At 43.2% G+C, this 18,900-nt stretch overlaps 4 protein-coding genes across 4 annotated transcripts; 2 read left to right on the top strand and 2 right to left on the bottom strand.

The window, feature by feature from the left end:
- Nucleotides 1-3,256: 3,256 nt before the first annotated feature.
- On the top strand, nucleotides 3,257-3,840 carry LOC103534328 (scale keratin). The gene has a single exon (XM_008500273.2). The coding sequence runs from the start codon at nucleotides 3,260-3,262 to the stop codon at nucleotides 3,653-3,655; it is 396 nt and encodes a 131-aa protein (XP_008498495.2). The 5' UTR covers nucleotides 3,257-3,259; the 3' UTR covers nucleotides 3,656-3,840.
- A 4,062-nt stretch (nucleotides 3,841-7,902) lies between these two features.
- LOC103534327 (feather keratin 4-like) lies at nucleotides 7,903-8,259 on the bottom strand. The gene has a single exon (XM_008500272.1). It carries the CDS (start codon nucleotides 8,257-8,259, stop codon nucleotides 7,903-7,905), a length of 357 nt encoding a protein of 118 aa, XP_008498494.1.
- Nucleotides 8,260-13,685: 5,426 nt separating this feature from the next.
- LOC103534337 (feather keratin 4) lies at nucleotides 13,686-14,018 on the bottom strand. Its single transcript, XM_008500281.1, has one exon. The coding sequence runs from the start codon at nucleotides 14,016-14,018 to the stop codon at nucleotides 13,686-13,688; it is 333 nt and encodes a 110-aa protein (XP_008498503.1).
- A 2,715-nt stretch (nucleotides 14,019-16,733) lies between these two features.
- LOC103534336 (scale keratin) lies at nucleotides 16,734-17,063 on the top strand. Its single transcript, XM_008500280.1, has one exon. The coding sequence runs from the start codon at nucleotides 16,734-16,736 to the stop codon at nucleotides 17,061-17,063; it is 330 nt and encodes a 109-aa protein (XP_008498502.1).
- The last annotated feature ends 1,837 nt before the right edge of the window (nucleotides 17,064-18,900 follow it).

An 18,900-nucleotide genomic window follows, 5' to 3' on the forward strand; every position in this document is an offset into this window, starting at 1 on the left:
ACTGAAGGGGCTGGATATTAATATAATATCAGCTTTGAAGGATACTACACAGACTTAAATGAATAAATGAAAACTTAAATAGTAAAAGAAAATTATCTGAAATCCTAAGGTTAGAAATCAGGAGCTGGTGAAGGAAACAGAAAGAATGCTCTTGACAAGTACAATTTAATAAATACCTTTCAAAATGCTTGAGTCCAACTATGTAGTTAGATTACAATAATGACTCCTCTCTTCATGCATAAACTATTAAGGAGGGTTTGGGAAAATCTGAAAAACGCCTAGAAAAAAAAATGTACCACCCCTGAGCATATTATTGCTCTTGTTATCCCCTAAGGCCACTTCAAAGTCTGAAAAAAAAAAACCATTTTTAATTTAAGCAGCACTTCTGGTACAAATGTTGCACTACTTATTGTTTACCAAGCAACCCATCCGTGGGCAAATGAGGATTTCTGAGGCTGGACCAGGCAGTTTATTACAGAGAATTTCAGACTTTGGTAATATGGGTGGGACACATCTCATCAAACCTTCCCTGTTTAAAAGCTGGGTGTTTCAGTTGAGCTTGCTGTCTATCTGCATACACAACAAAATTCAAATTGTTATGTTTTCCTGGTCATACCAATTCTGTTAAGGTAAGCATCTGAGATGGGATGAAATATCTTGCAGAAATTCTTGTCCCACCCCACTAAGTATTGGGGAAGGCTGAGTAATTCCAAGTAACAAGTCAGCTGGAATCTTGTCAGTCAAAATCGGGCTCTGCAACAACACAGAGTCTGCAGGTGATGCCCTGATAGTCAGGAAAGAAGAGAAAAAATATGCAATCCATTGTTGCAATAACCAATTAGATAAATCCATTGCTTTTACTGCCAGTTGCCAAGAAAATCTGGGAAATAAGCAATTTTTCTGTGATATCCTCTAGTGCAACTTTACTTCAGTTCCTTTGTAATGTGAAGCAGCAGAGCTAAGGGCAAAATATACTTCATCATATGAACAAAGAGAAGATACAGACTGAGTGAATGCAGTGGAACACAGAAACACAAAATTTCACAAAGAACCTGAGAAATTTTCACCTGCTTTGCCACTGACTTGTGTTATACCCTTCAGAGCTGTGAAGTGTCCATCTAGGAACTTTTAATCCTATTGTCTTGGCAGCCATTCGACATTGCTGAATCTGTGAGATAATCTCTGTGAGCCTTTGCCAAGTCCAGGTGTAAAATAAGGGAAAAAAATAAGGAAAACAAGGGAAAAAATCCAAGAACATTTTAACCTTTGGTTTGCACCCTGTTTCAGGTATTAAAATACTCTTTTCTCCTGGTCTTGCCAAACCACAAGGAAAAAACCAGAACTTCTAAATCAAAGCCCAGTAGAGAATGCCCATGAATCTGGCAGGTAGAGGACCTCACTCAGGTTTTGTGGCTGTGGGTGAGAAAAGGATGAGAAGGTGTCTTCCACCTGACTGAACGTTTCATTGCAAAACACACGAGTAGATTAGATTACAGCTGACATCTAAAGCACTTTATTGCAAACATGTATATGACAGCAAGTTCTATCTCTGATTAAAATCATCAGGGGAAGATAATGAAAGAAGTGCTAAATAAATAGAACCAGTTTAATTCCTTCTTAAATGCCAGTGAGCAGGGTGGAATGATAGCAGCAATGAAGCTGGTCAATTAGGCTTCAAGATGAAAGAGAACTGGAAGCTGGAATGTGCATATCATGCTCTTCAGAGATTTAGGGTGATTTTGCAAACAGCAAGCAAAAACAGTTTCATCACTTTGGAAAATTAAATGTGCTTCAAATTTGGGCTGCTTGGTGATTATGACTTCATGGGTGCAGCGTGCCTCAGCCCCCCAGGCAATCTTGGGCTCTGTATAAAAGGAGGAGGTCCACAGACCTACTCCATCACCCTCTCCTGCACACTCTTCTCTACATCAGGTAAGTCTGATGCCATTTCTTTTTTTACTAAGTTCCAGAATGCCTTTTCACTGGAGCTTTGAATGCTGTTCACTACACTTGGGCTAGAGTTTTTACAGCTATTTTTTTATTCTCTTTTTTTTTTTTTAAAGTATGTCGGTGCGTTGTATTGCTGATAAGCTTTAAGGGTTGAGACCAGAGCCTGGCATTTTTTTTCATTGAAAATCAGATTTGAGCAGTTCTGTACTGTTAACACATTGAAAAAAGAGGATGGCACAAAGCTTAAAATGCTGAATTCTCCTATACCATTTCAGTTAAGTGATATCAGAGAGCTATGACTGTTTACTGACCCATCTGAAGAAAGACCATTATCTACATGGAGATTTTATTGCAGAATAGTCCTAGCTTGTATTTAGTCTTTATTGATAGGTAAAATCTAAGTCCTTCTTATTTTAAACCCTAGTTATTTTCACCCCAGACAGCAATAAGGGAAGTGGTCCAGTGATCTGATCCAGTGTGTTTGTCATATGCCTGTCTGTAAATCCAGATCCAGATTAGCTCTTCAGACACTTTGAGTTCAATAATCTGATTCTCTGCATTCCAGGGCCACTTCATGAAAAATATTACTTTTTTTTTTTTTTTTTTTTTTACTGGAAAAAGAGCTAAGCTACCAGCTTTTGTAACTAGATATTTAGCTGGAGTGGTAGTTTGTAAACTCTATTTTTATTTGATGAAGGAAGTTGGCACCCTATATTTTAACAACTCTTCATGAAATTACACTGCTGTGCCAAGAGATTTTTGGCTAGAAATATTTTATAGGGTATATTTGCTTATTACAGCAAGTGTATCTATCCTCAGGCTCAGATAGTTGGGGGCTTTTAAAGAAAGTAGAGCTAAAAGGGAGCAGCTAAATGTGTATTACCCCAAAGAGCTTAAAAAGAAACAGGGAGAAGGAAAGGAGGAGGAAATGTGTGGTTAAAGCAGTGCTGGGTTCTTCATCTCATTGCTCCCAAGACAAAACCTGTTTCTGTCCCAGTTGGTGTAATGAGAAGGTCAGCAAAAAAGAAAAAAAAAAAAAAAAAAAGCAGCAGAAATTTCAGTAGGCTTGGTGAATATGACAAGTGCAGGGATTACTGGGTGTTGAAGATCAGAGCAACGCTGATGAGAGGAAAATTTATGAAGTGTCACCTGAAGTGTTACCCGTTCTGCTGATGTCTCTGGCAATCACTCTGCCTCTTCCCAACAACCCAGCACCAAACCTCGACCTTTTGCTCCCAGAGAGCTTGCGCTTGGTTTTCACACAGCTCTGTGCTCTCTCTTTCAGGATCCACTCCATCCCTGCAAAGAAATGTCCTGCTACGACCTCTGCCCCACCACCAATGGCATCGCTGTCCCCCAGCCCCTGGCTAACAGCTGCAACGAGCCCTGTGTCCGCCAGTGCCCTGACTCCACAGCCCTGATCCAGCCACCTCCAGTCGTTGTCACCTTCCCCGGCCCCATCCTCAGCTCCTTCCCCCAGCAAGCCGTGGTGGGCTCCTCCGGAGCACCCGCCTTTGGGGGCTCCCTGGGGTTGGGGGGACTTTATGGCTCTGGAAACCTCTACGGTGCTGGGAGCTCTCTGGGCTATGGGGCTCAGTATGGATACGGGAGCTCAGCCCTCTCCACACTGGGGAATGGCTACTGGGGCCCCTACTCCTCCCGCCGGTACAGCCGGCTCCTCCGTGGCAGCTGTGGACCCTGCTAAGGGAGGACAGTGCAGACCCAGCAGAGGGATGGCCTCAGAAGATCCACAAATGAAGACCCAAACCCACAGCAACGAGGTCCAGCATTCCCACAGCCCTGCAATGGAGCTACTGCCACTTAGCATTTCTGATCTTTTTTCTATTTTTTGCTTACCCTTCAGTTTCTAGTTTGTTGTTTGCTCTTGTTGCCTGTTCTAGCTTTCCCATTTTGTTTTAACCATCGTGGGGCAACTTGTTCCATATGGACATCATTTATAATGTCAAGTCATCCTCACCAGTAGCTGAACAAGAAGAAAACCAACTGAGGACAGCAATATCTCTGAACATCTGTTGAACAAAATTGGCTGGAAAGAGATATCTCACACTGTCTGATTTCTCACTTTGCAAACACAAGCATTTCTTGCTCATTAAAATTTCATTGCATCACACAGCAAACTTCTGGTTTCCTTTCCTCACTTCCTCCACAGCCTGCCCTGGGCAATACCTTCCTGTGGGCAGGACCAAGCTGCTAATGAAACAGTAGTGCTGCAGAAACCTTTAGCACAGAGTGGATTTACAGTGTCATATGTTTCCTTAATGACACCCCTGAGTAGCACCTTTCCACCCTCTAAAGTTTAAGATAATATGATATTGTAACTCCTGCTATTTAAACATGAGTTCAAAGGGGCCTTTCCATGACCATCCAAAGAGAGAATTATGGGTTTCTATGCAGACACTTGAGGTCAGCATGACCAAAATGCCACCAAGGTGATGCCCACCAGAGTACTTTCCAAATGTAAATTTGAGTCTTTGAATTCACAGATCTGATGCTCAACCTCCAGCACTGACATTGCTCAGCAGTACTCCGGACATCCCAAGCAGCTACTGAATTGCTTTTGTGCCTCCTTGCAATCCTCAGCATTTCCAGGCCAGTCAAGAGGGAATAATCCTTGTTCCCTCTCAGAAATAACTGTAGTACAGCAAGTCTCAGTAGCAGCAGAGACTCAGCTTCTAAGCTTCTGGTAATACTGTCAATTCAAATCCTAACCAAGCTGCCAATGCAGTGCTGTGCAAACACAGAATAAAGCCAATCCCTGCCCTCAGGTGCTACCAGAGTCAACAAGAAAGGCAAGCAAGGCATGAGAGTCATTGCTCTTTTCCCTTTTTGGCAGGTCTATTTTATACAGAGATTAATGGCCATGTCTTCCACACTGATAAAAACATTAGTAACTTTTTTCCCCAGGTGACAAAAAGAATCTTTTGTTAAAGCCAAGAGCTGAATTCCTGTCTCCAATATCCTCATCTAACAATTGACATCCAGTTTCTGTTTCCAGTGTAAAAGACATAGAAAATTGGAACTATGATCATAGAACCATGGAATTGTTTAGGTTGGAAAGGACTTTTAAAGATCATCTAGTCTAATCCCCTGCCAGAGGCAAGGACATCTTTCACTACATCATGTTGCTGAAAGCCCCATCTAATCTGTCCTTGAACACTTCCAAAAAAGAGTGACCTAAGGATTCATAGCATGACTTATTAGCATTTCTTTTCTAAATAAAAAGGGGAGAATGGGCCAAGGCTAAGATTCCTTTCTTCAGGTTTCTCTGGTGGAGCTCCTTCAGTTACAAAACTGAGAAAAGGTAGATTGCAATGAGTTTTGCTAATCCAAAATCAAACCCTGGCAGGAAGCTGGGATTCAGCAGGGCATATTTCAGGTTCAGTCACATTGAGCCATGGTGCCTGCAGGCTATTTACCAGTGGTGTGAGTCTGAACAGCATAAAAAAACCATTAGGCTCTAGAAGCGACTAAATATTTAGTGAATCCACCTACTCAGATCAATCATGAAAGGCTTAACTCCCTCAGATATCTGTCTTGGGTGGTAATTTACTGCACAGGGAGGAGAGGCACTTCAGGCTGTTTTTACAACATCTTTATGAATCAACTTCTGATTGGATCTCATTTGACAGGAGTGTTACCTTATTCCAGTACATAAACACATGCTCAGAGCACATGTAGACGAGACAAGGGTGTAGTGACCTCTATAGTCCGAGATGAGACAGTGTGATTTTATTTATTTTTGCTTCCTGTTCTTGATAATTATTTCACTGACAGGAGGAACAGGAGCCTGAGCTGCTGGTGCCATCAACAGCTTAGACTTCCCCTGGCTGCAGAAGAACTGCTGAAGACTTTGGAGCCAGATGTGGTCCAGATGTGGTCCTCCTGTTGCTGGGGCCGGCAGATTGCCACTCTCAGCACTGCCTCCAGATGTCCCGATGAACAGGAGCTGGATTCCTGCTTTGTGTCTGCATGTGGTGTGACCTGAGATGTGCTGGGTCTGCCAGCACAGTCACTCCTCTTATCTTCTACTACATTCATGCATGATTACACTTACCTGAAAGTGAAAATACCTGATCTGGCTGCTCTAGTGCTCTGTACAGAGGCACAAATAAGTAGTGGGGGTTTTCACAGCATTCTAGTGACCCGGAGAGCAATCTTCCAGTGCACTGGGAGGGAACACGAAAACAAAACAAAACCTTCAGACACATCCCAACAAGAAAGAGGTGTTCCCTGGCTACCTCATTGCAGCCTCATCTTGTTTCTGTTAGTTTTACAAGCAAAGTCATGCCTCCAAACCCTTTGAAGTTATTACCACATCCTTTATGTTGTCCAAACAAATTTCTGCAGTGTGAGACTGCGGTTTTCCTGGAATTAGGTTGCTCATGCAGTGAAGATTCTAGGGGAATTGTTTTTTTTTCCTGGGAAGAGCAGCTTCACACAGGGAAGAGCTGAAGTGCTGAGCAGACTCTGCCATCCATCAGAGACCTGCCAGCATCTGACAGGTTGAATGCCTCTTAACTGCTGTACTAATTGTATGCAAATTGCATCACTAGAAAAACAGTTCTAAAAAAAAACCCCAGACCTTACTGACAGCCTGAAACCACGTTGTTGTTGAACAAAGGGAAGTGTGGGACATGCCCGGTATCCACAGTCATCCCTGAACAGCCTGGAATTGGGGTGTAAAGTTTCTTACATGGTGCCGCAGAATAGAATAATATTTGGCCTGAATGATAATTGTCTCTCTCTGGGGAAGATGCAAGGATTATTCTTTTATTTATTTTAACTGGGATTGCAAAAAAATGTAAAGGTATTGATGGGAAAGTTTAAAGAACTCACAGAACTTCAGCAAAGATTTATGATTCAGTTGAAATTCCTGCTGAGTCTTCAAAGGAAAAGTTCTACCCACAGATCATTCCATGCTATTTTTAAACAATGAAAAATACCACAAAAGTCACGGATTGAGATGTCAGTAAGTAGGAGCCTCTGGCACCTAGTGAGATACGGGGAAAGCTTTTCAAAGTTAATTGTGTGTTTAACTTTCTTTGTTAACACATAGCAAATACAGGTTGTAACCACACCCCTCCTGGAAGCAATTTCAAACTTAGTTGCAATGGTTATAAAACATGTTTATCAAGCATGAAATTACTTCAGTGCAGAAGGCAGACATTGTGCTTGCTCTTGCTTAAAGGTCCTGGGCACCTTCCAACCCGGGGTAGTGAAAGAAAGCAAGGACTGTTGTGTTTCACTACAGAGATAACGTTCACTCTGATGGTCAGATGGTATTATTAAAAAAAAAAAAAAAAAAAAGGAGGGGGGGGGAAATGGTCAAGGAAACTCAGAATTTTGATGCACAATAATTTATTGAGAAAATAAGAAGCAAAAGATCCACCTTCCAACCCGAGGTAGTGAAAGAAAGCAAGGACTGCTGTGTTTTACTACAGAGATGATATTCACTCAGATGGTCAGATGGTATTATTAAAAAACAACAACAACAACAACAAAACAAAAACGGGGGAAAAATGGTCAAGAAAGGTCAGAATTTTGATGCACAGTAATTTATTGAAAAAAATAAGAAGCCAAAGATCTTATTGAGAATGAAAAACACAAGGGAAAGTTTGCTGAGGTCTCCTTAAAGACTGCAAGCAAAGAACTGCTCCAGGGCTATGTACTCTGCACTCATGACTCTTTCATGTCCTGGAAAGACTACACAATATTGTCTCACTTTCAGCCAGCCAAAGAGCATTGATATAACTGATTCAAGACCATTATCATCAGGAAAGAATAGTCAGGAAACTAAATTAAGTTGTTAGCTTGAAAATTAAGTGTGATTATCAGAGCTGCTCCACACTCCAGGGAAGCAATGCCAACACCAGGCTTTGTGGAGACACATCTTCCTCCAGGCTGGGTGATCATTCCTTATTCATTGCAAATTTAACATGGTCTGCAGCTCCCAAATCCATAACCAGTGGATCCATAGGAAGAATATGACCTCCCATAATTGTACAGGCTCCTAGAGCCATAGGAGCCACCGGGACCCAGAGAGCTCATGGATCCAAACAAGCTCCCAGTGCTGGATGGTGCTGAGCTGCCCACGATGCTCTCCTGAGGGCAGGAGCTGAGAATGGGTCCTGGGAAGGTCATGACCACGGGTGGTGGGTAAATCACAGCTCTTGAATCTCCACAGGATGTCACACAGGGCTGGCTCCAGACATTTGCAAGTGGCTGTGGGCAGGTCACCTCGCAGGGTGCAAGACAATTAGAGCTGATCATCTGTCTGTAGGAAGACATCTTCTGGGAATGGAAATGATCTGAAACACACAACACCAAGGCATCACAAGGCTGGAAGCTCAGACATCAGTAGATTGTGCTTGGAAGGGAGAGAATGAGATAGCGAGCAGGACAGAAAGAGGATAAAGGCTTCAGTTTTGTCTCAGGAGCCATGTCTCGTCTTCTCATGACTATCTCCTCCCTCTCAGAACAAGATCCATTTCTCTTGGCTCCTAATTACAGACCCAATTTGATACATAAATAATTCATTAACAATCAAATTGTGTATTTGAACTTAAGCTATCCCTTTCTCCTTTACCATTTCTCCTTTCCACTTTTCCTTTTTGAATCCAACTGTGACCCTTATTTTTTATTTATTTTCATTTATCCATAATCATATTAATTAATCTCAATTAATTTCTTTTCTAAATAACTGCAGAAAAGAGCAGAAACACGGGCTAAGGCTCATTCAGTAACAACCTTTGCTAATCCTACACCACTGTAATAATTACAGCTGCGTGAGGCAAGTCCTTGTTATTCCAGCTTTGGGGAAGAGGTCACTGAGGCTGAGGAGTGAATGCATTGCCCAGAGCCATTTGGCAAGGTAACAGGAGAGACAGGAGTCAACATTCAAGCAAGCCTGGTTGCTAATGACAGTGTCAATCCCCAGTCCTTCAAATGGTACACCATGGGGCTTCTCTGCATGTTCTGTGCAAAGATAAAATGAGCAGCAGTCACACTGAAGAGCTCCTAAAGGCAATGCAATATCAGAGAAATTTTCAGGATTATTAGGACTCCTGTGGTCCCAGCTAACCTGCTAAAGATGACCAAGGTGACAGATGACTGGCAGAAGTAGGAATTTTGTGTAATTTTGTAGACCCCTTTTCTTAAATCAGAAGATGTCTTGATCACTAAGGAAACTTATTTGTAGCTCCTCTTGATCTTTGTCCTGCCCTACCAAAGCCCATAAAATTAAAATCTCATTGATGGTTGGATGTGATGATCTTAGAGGTCTTTTCCAACCTTAATATTAATATTAATATTCCAACCTTAATATTAATGGCTCTAAAGGAAAGGAATAAATTTCCAGTGATAACAAGCACAAGAATATAATGTATGATAGGCTTCAAATTAATTCAGAAATAATTGCTAAGACCAGGATAAAACATTATTGCTAACAATGCCTTTCTAGTTCAATCTAAAACCTAGAGTTAACTTTCCTTGGCACTCACCACTAAGTCCATGTGAACAAAGTAAGGCAGGTTCATGAAAGCAAAATGGTCAGGCTAGAGAAAACAGGAATTCACTAAATCTATCACAATCCATCACTACTCTTATCACCAATAAGTTTGCACAGCCCAAATTTGAACTGCTCTGAAAAGCCTTTCCTACCTTTTTATAGCCTGTCACTAAGTAGGAAACAGCTTTCTGAGACAAAGCACCAAATATTTCTAAGATTCACAGGGTTTTTTCAGTTAAAATCTTGCATTGTTCCAGCAATACCTTAGCAGCAGTAGCAGACTCAGACTTACCCTTCACAGCAAAGAGCAGGTCAGGAGGAATGGTTAGAGCAGCCCAGAACTGTGAGTGCTTTTATATCTTTTCTTAGGCAATCAGGAGGCTATGAAACATTCTTCAGGTATGATGCTCAAATGCATTATCAAAGAAAAATTCACTCCACCTGTACATGCCCCAAATAATGCAATTATTTTGCTCAGCAGTGACAATTACTATTGTGTTCCTGACATTGCTCTGGCAGAGTAATTATTTTTTTTTCTTTTATTGCTTTTTCCAATTTCTCTGATTGCCTCATGGAGCAAAGATTGCTCAGAGGTTTACCCATAAGCACAATATGCTGACATACCTGGGATCCTGCCCCACTTTTCCAAGTCATGTTCCATTTTAGGGGGTGTTGTGCAATTTATCCCATCAGACCCACGCACGTTAATTCCTGTGACTCTGATATGCAGCACATTAGACTCCACAGACACCTTCCTGTTGAGTTAGAGGTTTGGAAATGGAAGGAAATAGAGGTTTGTTCCCATCCATTTGATCAAAAAATGAAACACAAAGCACATGTCCCACTTCAAGTTTAAAAGTAGAAGTGGAGTAACGTGCAAATAGGGAGCTGCTGTTATCCCCCTCTTGACATGGTGGACAGAAGGCTCAGACAACAAGAAGTTCATGTCCAGCTTACATAGTCAGGGACTCCATGGGATCATTGCTGAAGATCTCAGAGCTCCTGAGTGATGAACGATTCATGGTTTGGGATGAAACAGGGCAGGGAGTCAGCCATGCATCACCCTAGGAAAAAAATTGGGCTGGAATCTTAAAATGCAGTTTCAGCTGATGCAGAAGATTGACTGCTTACTTCAGCAGATGCCTTCCTCAGATCCAGCCTTTGGTTGATCAGTAATTTGCTGATAAAAGTATTTTCACTGAAGTCTGACTCTCCATTTTATATATCTATACTGACGTAATTTATAAATGCTTTTTTAACCTCAAGAAGATGAATCCTTGCTTTCTAAAATCCATCCCGTCCTAGAGAATTTAAGGTTGAATGTCTGGTTTTGAGCAACCTTGAGACTTCCGTTCTAAAATGTTCATTTTATTCCCTTTTGACCACAGGTATTTGATAAATGTTACCAAGACTGCAGTGCAATTCTGACGGGTGACCTATCAAGGAGGTTAAAGAAGCTTCTACTCTGAGATGGCTTTGGGATTTCCCTGAGTGCCGTTTCCTAGCAATGCTTGGGGACAAACACTTGAAACTACTCATAGTTTATGATAGACAACTCACATAAACAAGAAGCAGGAATAGAAACAAAGGGAAGAAGAATTTCTGGGGAAGCAACCCACCCTATCTGCTCCTCTTGACCCAACCACACCTGGTTTCACTGTCTGTGATGACAGTGGTGACATGTTCCTACAGATACCAACAGATTCATGACATAATTCTCAGAATTGCAACCCTCATCTAACTATCCTGCCCTCCTGAAAGGGCAAAGGAAGATACATCCTCATATCAATACTGCTGACTCCCCAAATTGCTTCTCTTGACTCAGAATGGTCACGGTTACAGCCATGTGCTTCAGTTTAGAATTTTACAGACCCACAAACCAGTGTCCTAGGGTTTTTTTCACAGACAAAGTGATTTCCATGAGCTTCAACCATTCACAGACTTTTTTTGCCAGTGAAAACACTGTAGAGTAAAATATTTGGAGACAAACAACTCTGGGAAAAGCAAAGTTAACATGAGACATGAACCACGTTTGCATGATTCCTTGCATGACAAATTGCTGTGGCACAGCACTGAATGCGAACAATCATCAGACACATTTACTAAGTCAGCATAAAATATTTTTATCTGTATCAAGCCCATAAGTTTGTTGTAACACCATCTAAAAAGGCATCCAAATGTATTTGCAAAAACATCCATGAGTTTGGATTATTTCTGTATCAGCTTGACTCAAAACTCTTCCTGGATAGCGTGGATGAACATCATAGTCAAGAATGGCACAGGGACATCCTTCATTTCAGTTTGCAATTGAAATCTTAACTCTATTCAGGGTGCCCAGGCATTTCTGTGCCATTCTTCCAAGTTCACAGTGGATGATTTTGGATTATCCATCCAAGAGTGCAACTCCAAAAGCGTGGGTGGAATTTGTCTGATCCGGGAAGGTAGCACACCCAGGTTGTACTGCCATGTCTACTACACCCTAGGAGGAGTCAAATAACAGGACACGAGTGGATGAGCCACCAGAGGATGCAATGCAAAAGGAGGAACTGCCCACAAGGAGGGGCTGAGTGGCACTTTCTGTTTGAGGAACGGTATTTCCAAGTTGTTAATGGTATTTATGCCTCCCTCTGTCTACACTCCAAGCCAAGAGGCATGAGTGCTGTTAATGAGGGCACTTTTGACTCTCAGAATAGCCACAAAAAACCACGTATGGGACCACAAAATAAATATTCAAGACTCAGCACTGCACTCTTGTGGCTTAGCTGGTAGCATGACTCAAGTTCAGTAGAATTGTTATCTCAGACACCTCTAGGCAAGGCAGACAAGGTGAATTCATGTCTCTGAGCTCAAGTATTTGCCTCAACTTGTCTTGCAAACTGTGGTGTCATTTCCAGATCAGAATTGCTGATGCCTAACTGGGACCTCCTTAGATAACATTGCTGTCAAGATGAAAATGTATTTTGGGGGTGGGGGTGGTTTTTTCCAGAGATGATACCAGGTTGTCCCCTGCTTCCTTGGGAGCAGAGAGGCTCTCTAGTTTCCAGAATTTCTTTCTGGGAGGCTTTCATTTTTTAAAAAATCTTTCTTAAGTAACAGAGCTGTGTGTGTAATTCTGATGATGTAACTGTGTAAAAACTGACTCTTATGTCTGATAGAAGTGGAATATAACCCTAAAAGCCTAATCAAGCACAGAATGCCATCTTAATGCAGTCAGCTACTAGAGTACTTCTAGGCTATATATGTCCCAAAGACAGGATTTTGGTATTTTATTCAAAACACAGTGTGTAAGGTTCAGCCAGATGCAAGTGAGAACAAAAGTGGATAATTTTATTTCATTATAAAATATTTCTGGGCTAAACATTGGCCCTAATAACAAGGCTCTGCATCTGTATTCTCTGGTTGAGTCCTGAAGCATACACACACTTCCCAGTGCCAAGGTATTTTGATGGTGGCATTAACCATGTAAGATGCTGATTCTGGTTTCAGCTCCTGGGAAGGAGGAATTAGGAATTTCATGGGATGTAACTTGGCCCTATGCATGTAGGTGCATTTTAATTATCAGCTAATAAAGGGATGTAAGGGGAAAAGGTATAAAGAAAGGCTGGAACAAAACAAAAAGAGAATTCTGTGATTGGATGCTGCAAGATTTTTATTAAGAACAAGAAAAGAAATTGCATTTACACTTATAACAAACCAAAGGAATTGGAAGAATGCTTCTCAGACCTGTTTAGAAGCAGTTTGTCAACTGGAAATGTTTGACTCAAGATGCTCACCCTTCCCTGTGACAAATCTAACTTTGCACATCAGGTTCTGCTTTACAGCATGCAGGAAGGTTTTGCTCAGAACAAAAGTGTGACACAGAGGACAGCAAAGAAGCTTCCCTGATACAAATTGCACACTTGCATCTTCTAGGTTGAAACTTAAACAGAAAATGAGTTGATGTGTTAACAGAGAAGCTAAAGTAAAAATGACCCCATCTCTCATTGCAGAATTGAAAAGACACCTTTTGAGAAATCAGTGCAAATATACAGCAACATCACAAGCAAAAAGAGCACAAGAAGAATGAGTTCCCGTGAGTGCTGATCCATGGATTAGCTGGAAGCTGTGGGTGCCCAGAGCTCTGCAGAACTTCTCAGCTCAGCTGTACCTCCAGGTCTGGCTGTCAGTTCCTCCAGGCTCTTCCTGCCATCCATACCTTCTGCCATGCTTAGCATGGGCCACAGCCCCCGTAGCGCTTGCTCCAGGGCTGCCCGGAGGAGTAGGAAGAAGACAAATAACCCCCATAGACAAGGGAGCCCTGCAAGCCTTGGGGGAAGCCCATCCCCACTGGGGCTGAGCTGCCCACGATGCTCTCCTGAGGGCAGGTGCTGAGGATGGGGCCTGGGAAGGTGATGACCACGGGTGGGGGCTGGACCACGGCACGGGAGTCCCCGCAGGAGGTGACGCAGGGCTGGTTCCAGGAGTCGGCAAGGGGCTGCGGGCAGCTCACCTCGCAGGGGGCGAAGCAGCGGGAGCTGAGCTGTTGGCTGGAGAAGGACATTGTGCAGGCAAGGAGGGGGACCTGCAACAAACACAGAGGGGTGGGAGGCAGAGTCAACCCATTGCCCAAGAGCCACCATGCAGCCCCTCCTCTTCTGCCTTGGCAGCAGCAGGCAGGGCTCAGGAGGGATCCTGTGGAGCTGCTCAGCTAAAGCTCGGATGCTTCTTCTCCCTTTCTTTTCCTTGCCCTCCTCCCTCCCTTCCTCCTTTTCTCCCTCCAGACACTTCCTCTGTCTTCTCCCAAGCTTCTCCAAGAGCACCAAGCTGGACAACCCTAAAATAACCTGTGGCAAAAAGGCTGGAGATCACCCATCACCAAGTTTTGTAGCAAGCCCCACTCCACCTACCAGAGCTGGTAGGAGAGCATCTTCATGGGTAAAAAAAAAAAAAGACATAAGCAAGACAGGCAGATAGGAAGACAGTTCCTCTGTCTTCTCCCAAGCTCTCCACATGCCCAGCACTGCTCCAACTACCTGAGAAGCCTGGTCCAGGCCAGTGTCCCCCCTTCCCAGATCTAGAGTCAAACACCTGGACCAAGGCCCATCTTGGCTGAGCTCCTCTGACCTGTTGTAGCAGCTGCAGATCCATGGGGACAGATTTGCAGCTGCCCTGTTTGCCAGTGAGGATAAAAATGTCTTCATGCCAAGCTACCTTCTGGTACTCTTGTGTTCAGACCGTATGGGCCAGAGCTGGTTAATAGCAGAACAAACCCACCGTACCTAAAGGTAAAAAAAAAAAGAGAAAAGATAATGGAGAGATTTGACTTACTCAGATAACCGAAGAGGAGAAACAAGGACCTGTGATCTGAGGACTTCTGAGCCAGAAGCCCTTATAAACCTTTTCTTGCATTGCCTGGGGGGGTTGAGACATCTTCTGTGGTTCAGGTTTTTTTTGTTACAAAATCAATGCACGTCACACCCGAAGGCTTCTATAATTGTTTTATTCATCTTCCGATGATTATCAGTTTCTTCTAACACCCTCTTGTTTCTTCCTTGAACCTTTTGGAGCAGTTTCACTTCCTTCAGCATTTTGCTGATTTTAATAATATGAAAAAATATTGCAAAACTACTTTATTCATTTAGTTGCTCCACAGAATCAGTATTTTTCAAGTCCTCCTCAGTCTCACAAGTAATACAATGCATTGAGGATTGATTTTTCTTTCTGTATCTCTGCTGATATTTAGCTGAAGCACTGTAGGGCTTATACCTGGAATAAAAATGGAGGATTTATTCCATCTCCTTTGTTCCCCATCCTAGCTACACACCGTAGGTCTGATACAGCACACTGAAGCACAGAGGTGATTTGTTTCATGAAGTCTCAGATAGTCTTTGCTTTGTTTTCCTCCCAAACAGAAAACCATATCCACCATTCCCTCTTGTGCCCCTCTGAAGCCTTTGCACCACTGCCCTGATTTATCCACGCCAGCACATCCTACCTGAGGCAATATAATCTGTGTCTAATGTAAGGAAAACCTTTATTAAGTGTTCAAATTGTGAGGTTTGGCTTTTATTTTTAGTTGGATGCAAATAGAATAGAGCACCAATCCTTAAAAACCACATAAAAGAATGGGATGTATTCCCAGGACACCCAAGGTCAGGCTGTCCTTCCTTTTGTCCCCAAAGAGAGCCCCTACTGCATGAGCAGATGTGGTGGCTGAAAGCAGGGTAACCTGAATATGAAATTCCTTACTCCTACAGGAGATGGTTGCAATGCTGCACTTCATTTAGGTGATGGCAGTGTTCTCAGAGATTCAGTGTCCCAAAACCAACCTGCACCAGGATAGGAAAGGCAGGCCTTGCATATTCCTTGGCATTTTCAGAGAAAATGTAATAACAGTCACCAAGAAGGTAACATTGTACCTAGAGTTAAAATATTATAATGAACACAGAGTATAAAAAATACTTTGGAAACAGAAGCCTTGGTACTTGTAAGAAAAAAAAATAATAAAGAAAGACATATTGCAAACGTAGGAAAATGGGCTGCGTGATTTCTAAGAAGGAAGAACCTCAGAGATACTGAGGAAAACCTGGGCTGAGTAATACTTGCTAACAGGGAGGAAACTATCTGCATGGATAAGGAGCTGAGGTGTGGCGTGTCATCTCTGTGTTTGGGAGGTAATTAAGATCTCACTCACGAGGTGTCATAGATCAGCGGGAGCCCGAGAAACGGTATAAAAAGGGCTCCCAGGACTGAGCACCTCAGACGACTGCTCTTCACTTCTCCTCTGGCATCTTGAGTAAGTTTGGCTCCAATTAATCTTTCTGAAGCTTCATGCTTGAGTAGGTTTAATTGAATCTTTCAGAAATTATCTGCCTGCCTTGCTTATGCCTTTTTTTTTTACCCATGAAGATGCTCTCCTAGCAGCTCTGGTAGGTGGAGTGGGGCTTGCTACAAAACTTGGTGATGGGTGATCTCCAGCCTTTTTGCCACAGGTTATTTTAGGGTTGTCCAGCTTGGCTGCTCTTGGAGAAGCTTGGGAGAAGACAGAGGAAGTGTCTGAAGGGAGAAAGGGAGGAAGGGAGAGAGGAGGGCAAGGAAAAGAAAGGGAGAAGAAGCATCCGAGTTTTAGCTGAGCAGCTCCGCAGGATCCCTCCTGAGCCCTGCCTGCTGCTGCCAAGGCAGAAGAGGAGGGGCTGCATGGTGGCTCTTGGGCAATGGGTTGACTCTGCCTCCCACCCCTCTGTGTTTGTTGCAGGTCCCCCTCCTTGCCTGCACAATGTCCTTCTCCAGCCAACAGCTCAGCTCCCGCTGCTTCGCCCCCTGCGAGGTGAGCTGCCCGCAGCCCCTTGCCGACTCCTGGAACCAGCCCTGCGTCACCTCCTGCGGGGACTCCCGTGCCGTGGTCCAGCCCCCACCCGTGGTCATCACCTTCCCAGGCCCCATCCTCAGCACCTGCCCTCAGGAGAGCATCGTGGGCAGCTCAGCCCCAGTGGGGATGGGCTTCCCCCAAGGCTTGCAGGGCTCCCGTGTCTATGGGGGTTATTTTTCTTCCTACTCTTCTGGGCAGCCCTGGAGCAAGCGCTACGGGGGCTGTGGCCCATGCTAAGCATGGCAGAAGGTGTGGATGGCAGGAAAAGCCTGGAGGAACTGACAGCCAGACCTGGAGATACAGCTGAGCCGAGGAACACAGCTCTCTGGAGCAGTGGAAACCTATGGGTGCTTCACAGTGCCCATGAGAACTGCTTTTCTGCTTCCCCTTCTTACTCTGTATTTGCTTTTAATGTCAGTTTTCTCCAAATGTGTCTTTTCCTTTAATGATTATGTCATTTTCTGTTCTGTTTCTCACTGTTGAAGCACAAAAGCACTAGTAGCTCTGGAAAGTGGTCCATGCATGTTTTCAGTTGGTTGGGATCCTAGACTTTTTTCTTTGATACCTAGATGTCTAATAGGAAGGATCCACAGATGTTACCTCACACTGAGATTTGTCCAGTTAATTTGAATTTTGAACCAAGACAGAAGAACTATGTGTGGAAAAGGAATCACTGATGGAGTTTATGTTGGCTTTTTTTTCAAGACTCTGAAGTCTGTCTTGTATTTTGCCTTGACTTTGCTTAAAATGTACACCTTTTTCTCCCAATAAACAAGATTGCATCCAAATAACATTCATCTGCTTTCTTTCTTCTCCGTTTTGGGGTAATACAGCTTCTGCAAATGAATGGAACAATCCACCCCCTTATCTTTGAGATCTGTAAATGCATGTTATGCTCTTACAGACAGTGTTTATAATGCCTATGGATTTATTCATCAGGAAGCTCTGCTTACAACATGCAGAGCTTGCTTATGTGCCTGATTTGATCTTTATAAGGATTCAGGTGTGAGAGAACTGCCCAGCCCTTACATAAAATTTTCAAGACCAGTGTGAAGTACCAAACAGCCACTCCAAAAATATTTTAGTAGCTCATCCTTACTTCACCAGCCTTTCCATGGGTTTTTACTAGAACTACTGCAGTTCCATACACCATAAAAAAAATAAAAAAATAAAAGGGGAATATTGTGTTCCCTGTAAGAGTTCAGTGCCAGGTTAGATGGGGCTTTGAGCAATGTGATCTAGAGGGAGGTGTCCCTGCCTATTCAAGGTGGCTGGAACTTAAAAGATCTTTAAAGTCTCCTCCAACCCAACCCATTCTATGAGTCTATGATATTACGTGATGTTAGAATTATGTGTCATATAGAGAAGGAAAGAGAGAATATTAGCACACAGCACTAATTCTGAATTCTCTTCCCAGAGACAGAAAGCTAGTGACAAAACCCCAGTCTGAGATACAGGAAACTTAAATCCATCTCCTTTCTCTGTACTTTCATATCTAGCCTTCTGAGATTATGAAACTGCCTCAGCTGGGATCACAAATGCCCAAAAGCAGAGAGCTTTTGGTAGTTTAACTTCTTATTACTGTGCAAGGTGAAGGAGCCTCCTCGCTGAATCCTGAGAAACAGAGAAGCAGAAGATTGGAACTTAAGGTCAGCAGAGTCCCATTTCAAAGAGAAATTTAGGTGACCAGAAGAACACTGGAATAATGGAAAGTAGACACAGAAACTGGTCAAGAAATAGGATGCAGTGACCCAGAAGTGCTCATGAAGCAGATGGAAGTAATGAAGAATTTGCTGGGAGGTAAATCCAGCAATCAGAGAAGAGCCCCTCAGCTGCTGCTGCCTCTTCCATTAACCCTATTTAGTAGAACACTGCCCAGCCCCTAGCCATTCCTTCCAGCACCTCCTTGCAGTTCCTGTGGGGGCTGTCAAACAGCATTTTAAGCATGAAGAAAACAAGAAGATTGTATGTGCAACGAGGATACACCCAACTGTGTCTTTTGTGGACAGCCAGAAGTCACCTGTGCTGGATTCTTGGTGCATTGTGATGTTCCAGCAGTTTTCCTGCATATGCT

Source organism: Calypte anna, chromosome 25 (assembly GCF_003957555.1).
Source record: "Calypte anna isolate BGI_N300 chromosome 25, bCalAnn1_v1.p, whole genome shotgun sequence".
Lineage (NCBI taxonomy): Eukaryota > Metazoa > Chordata > Aves > Apodiformes > Trochilidae > Calypte > Calypte anna.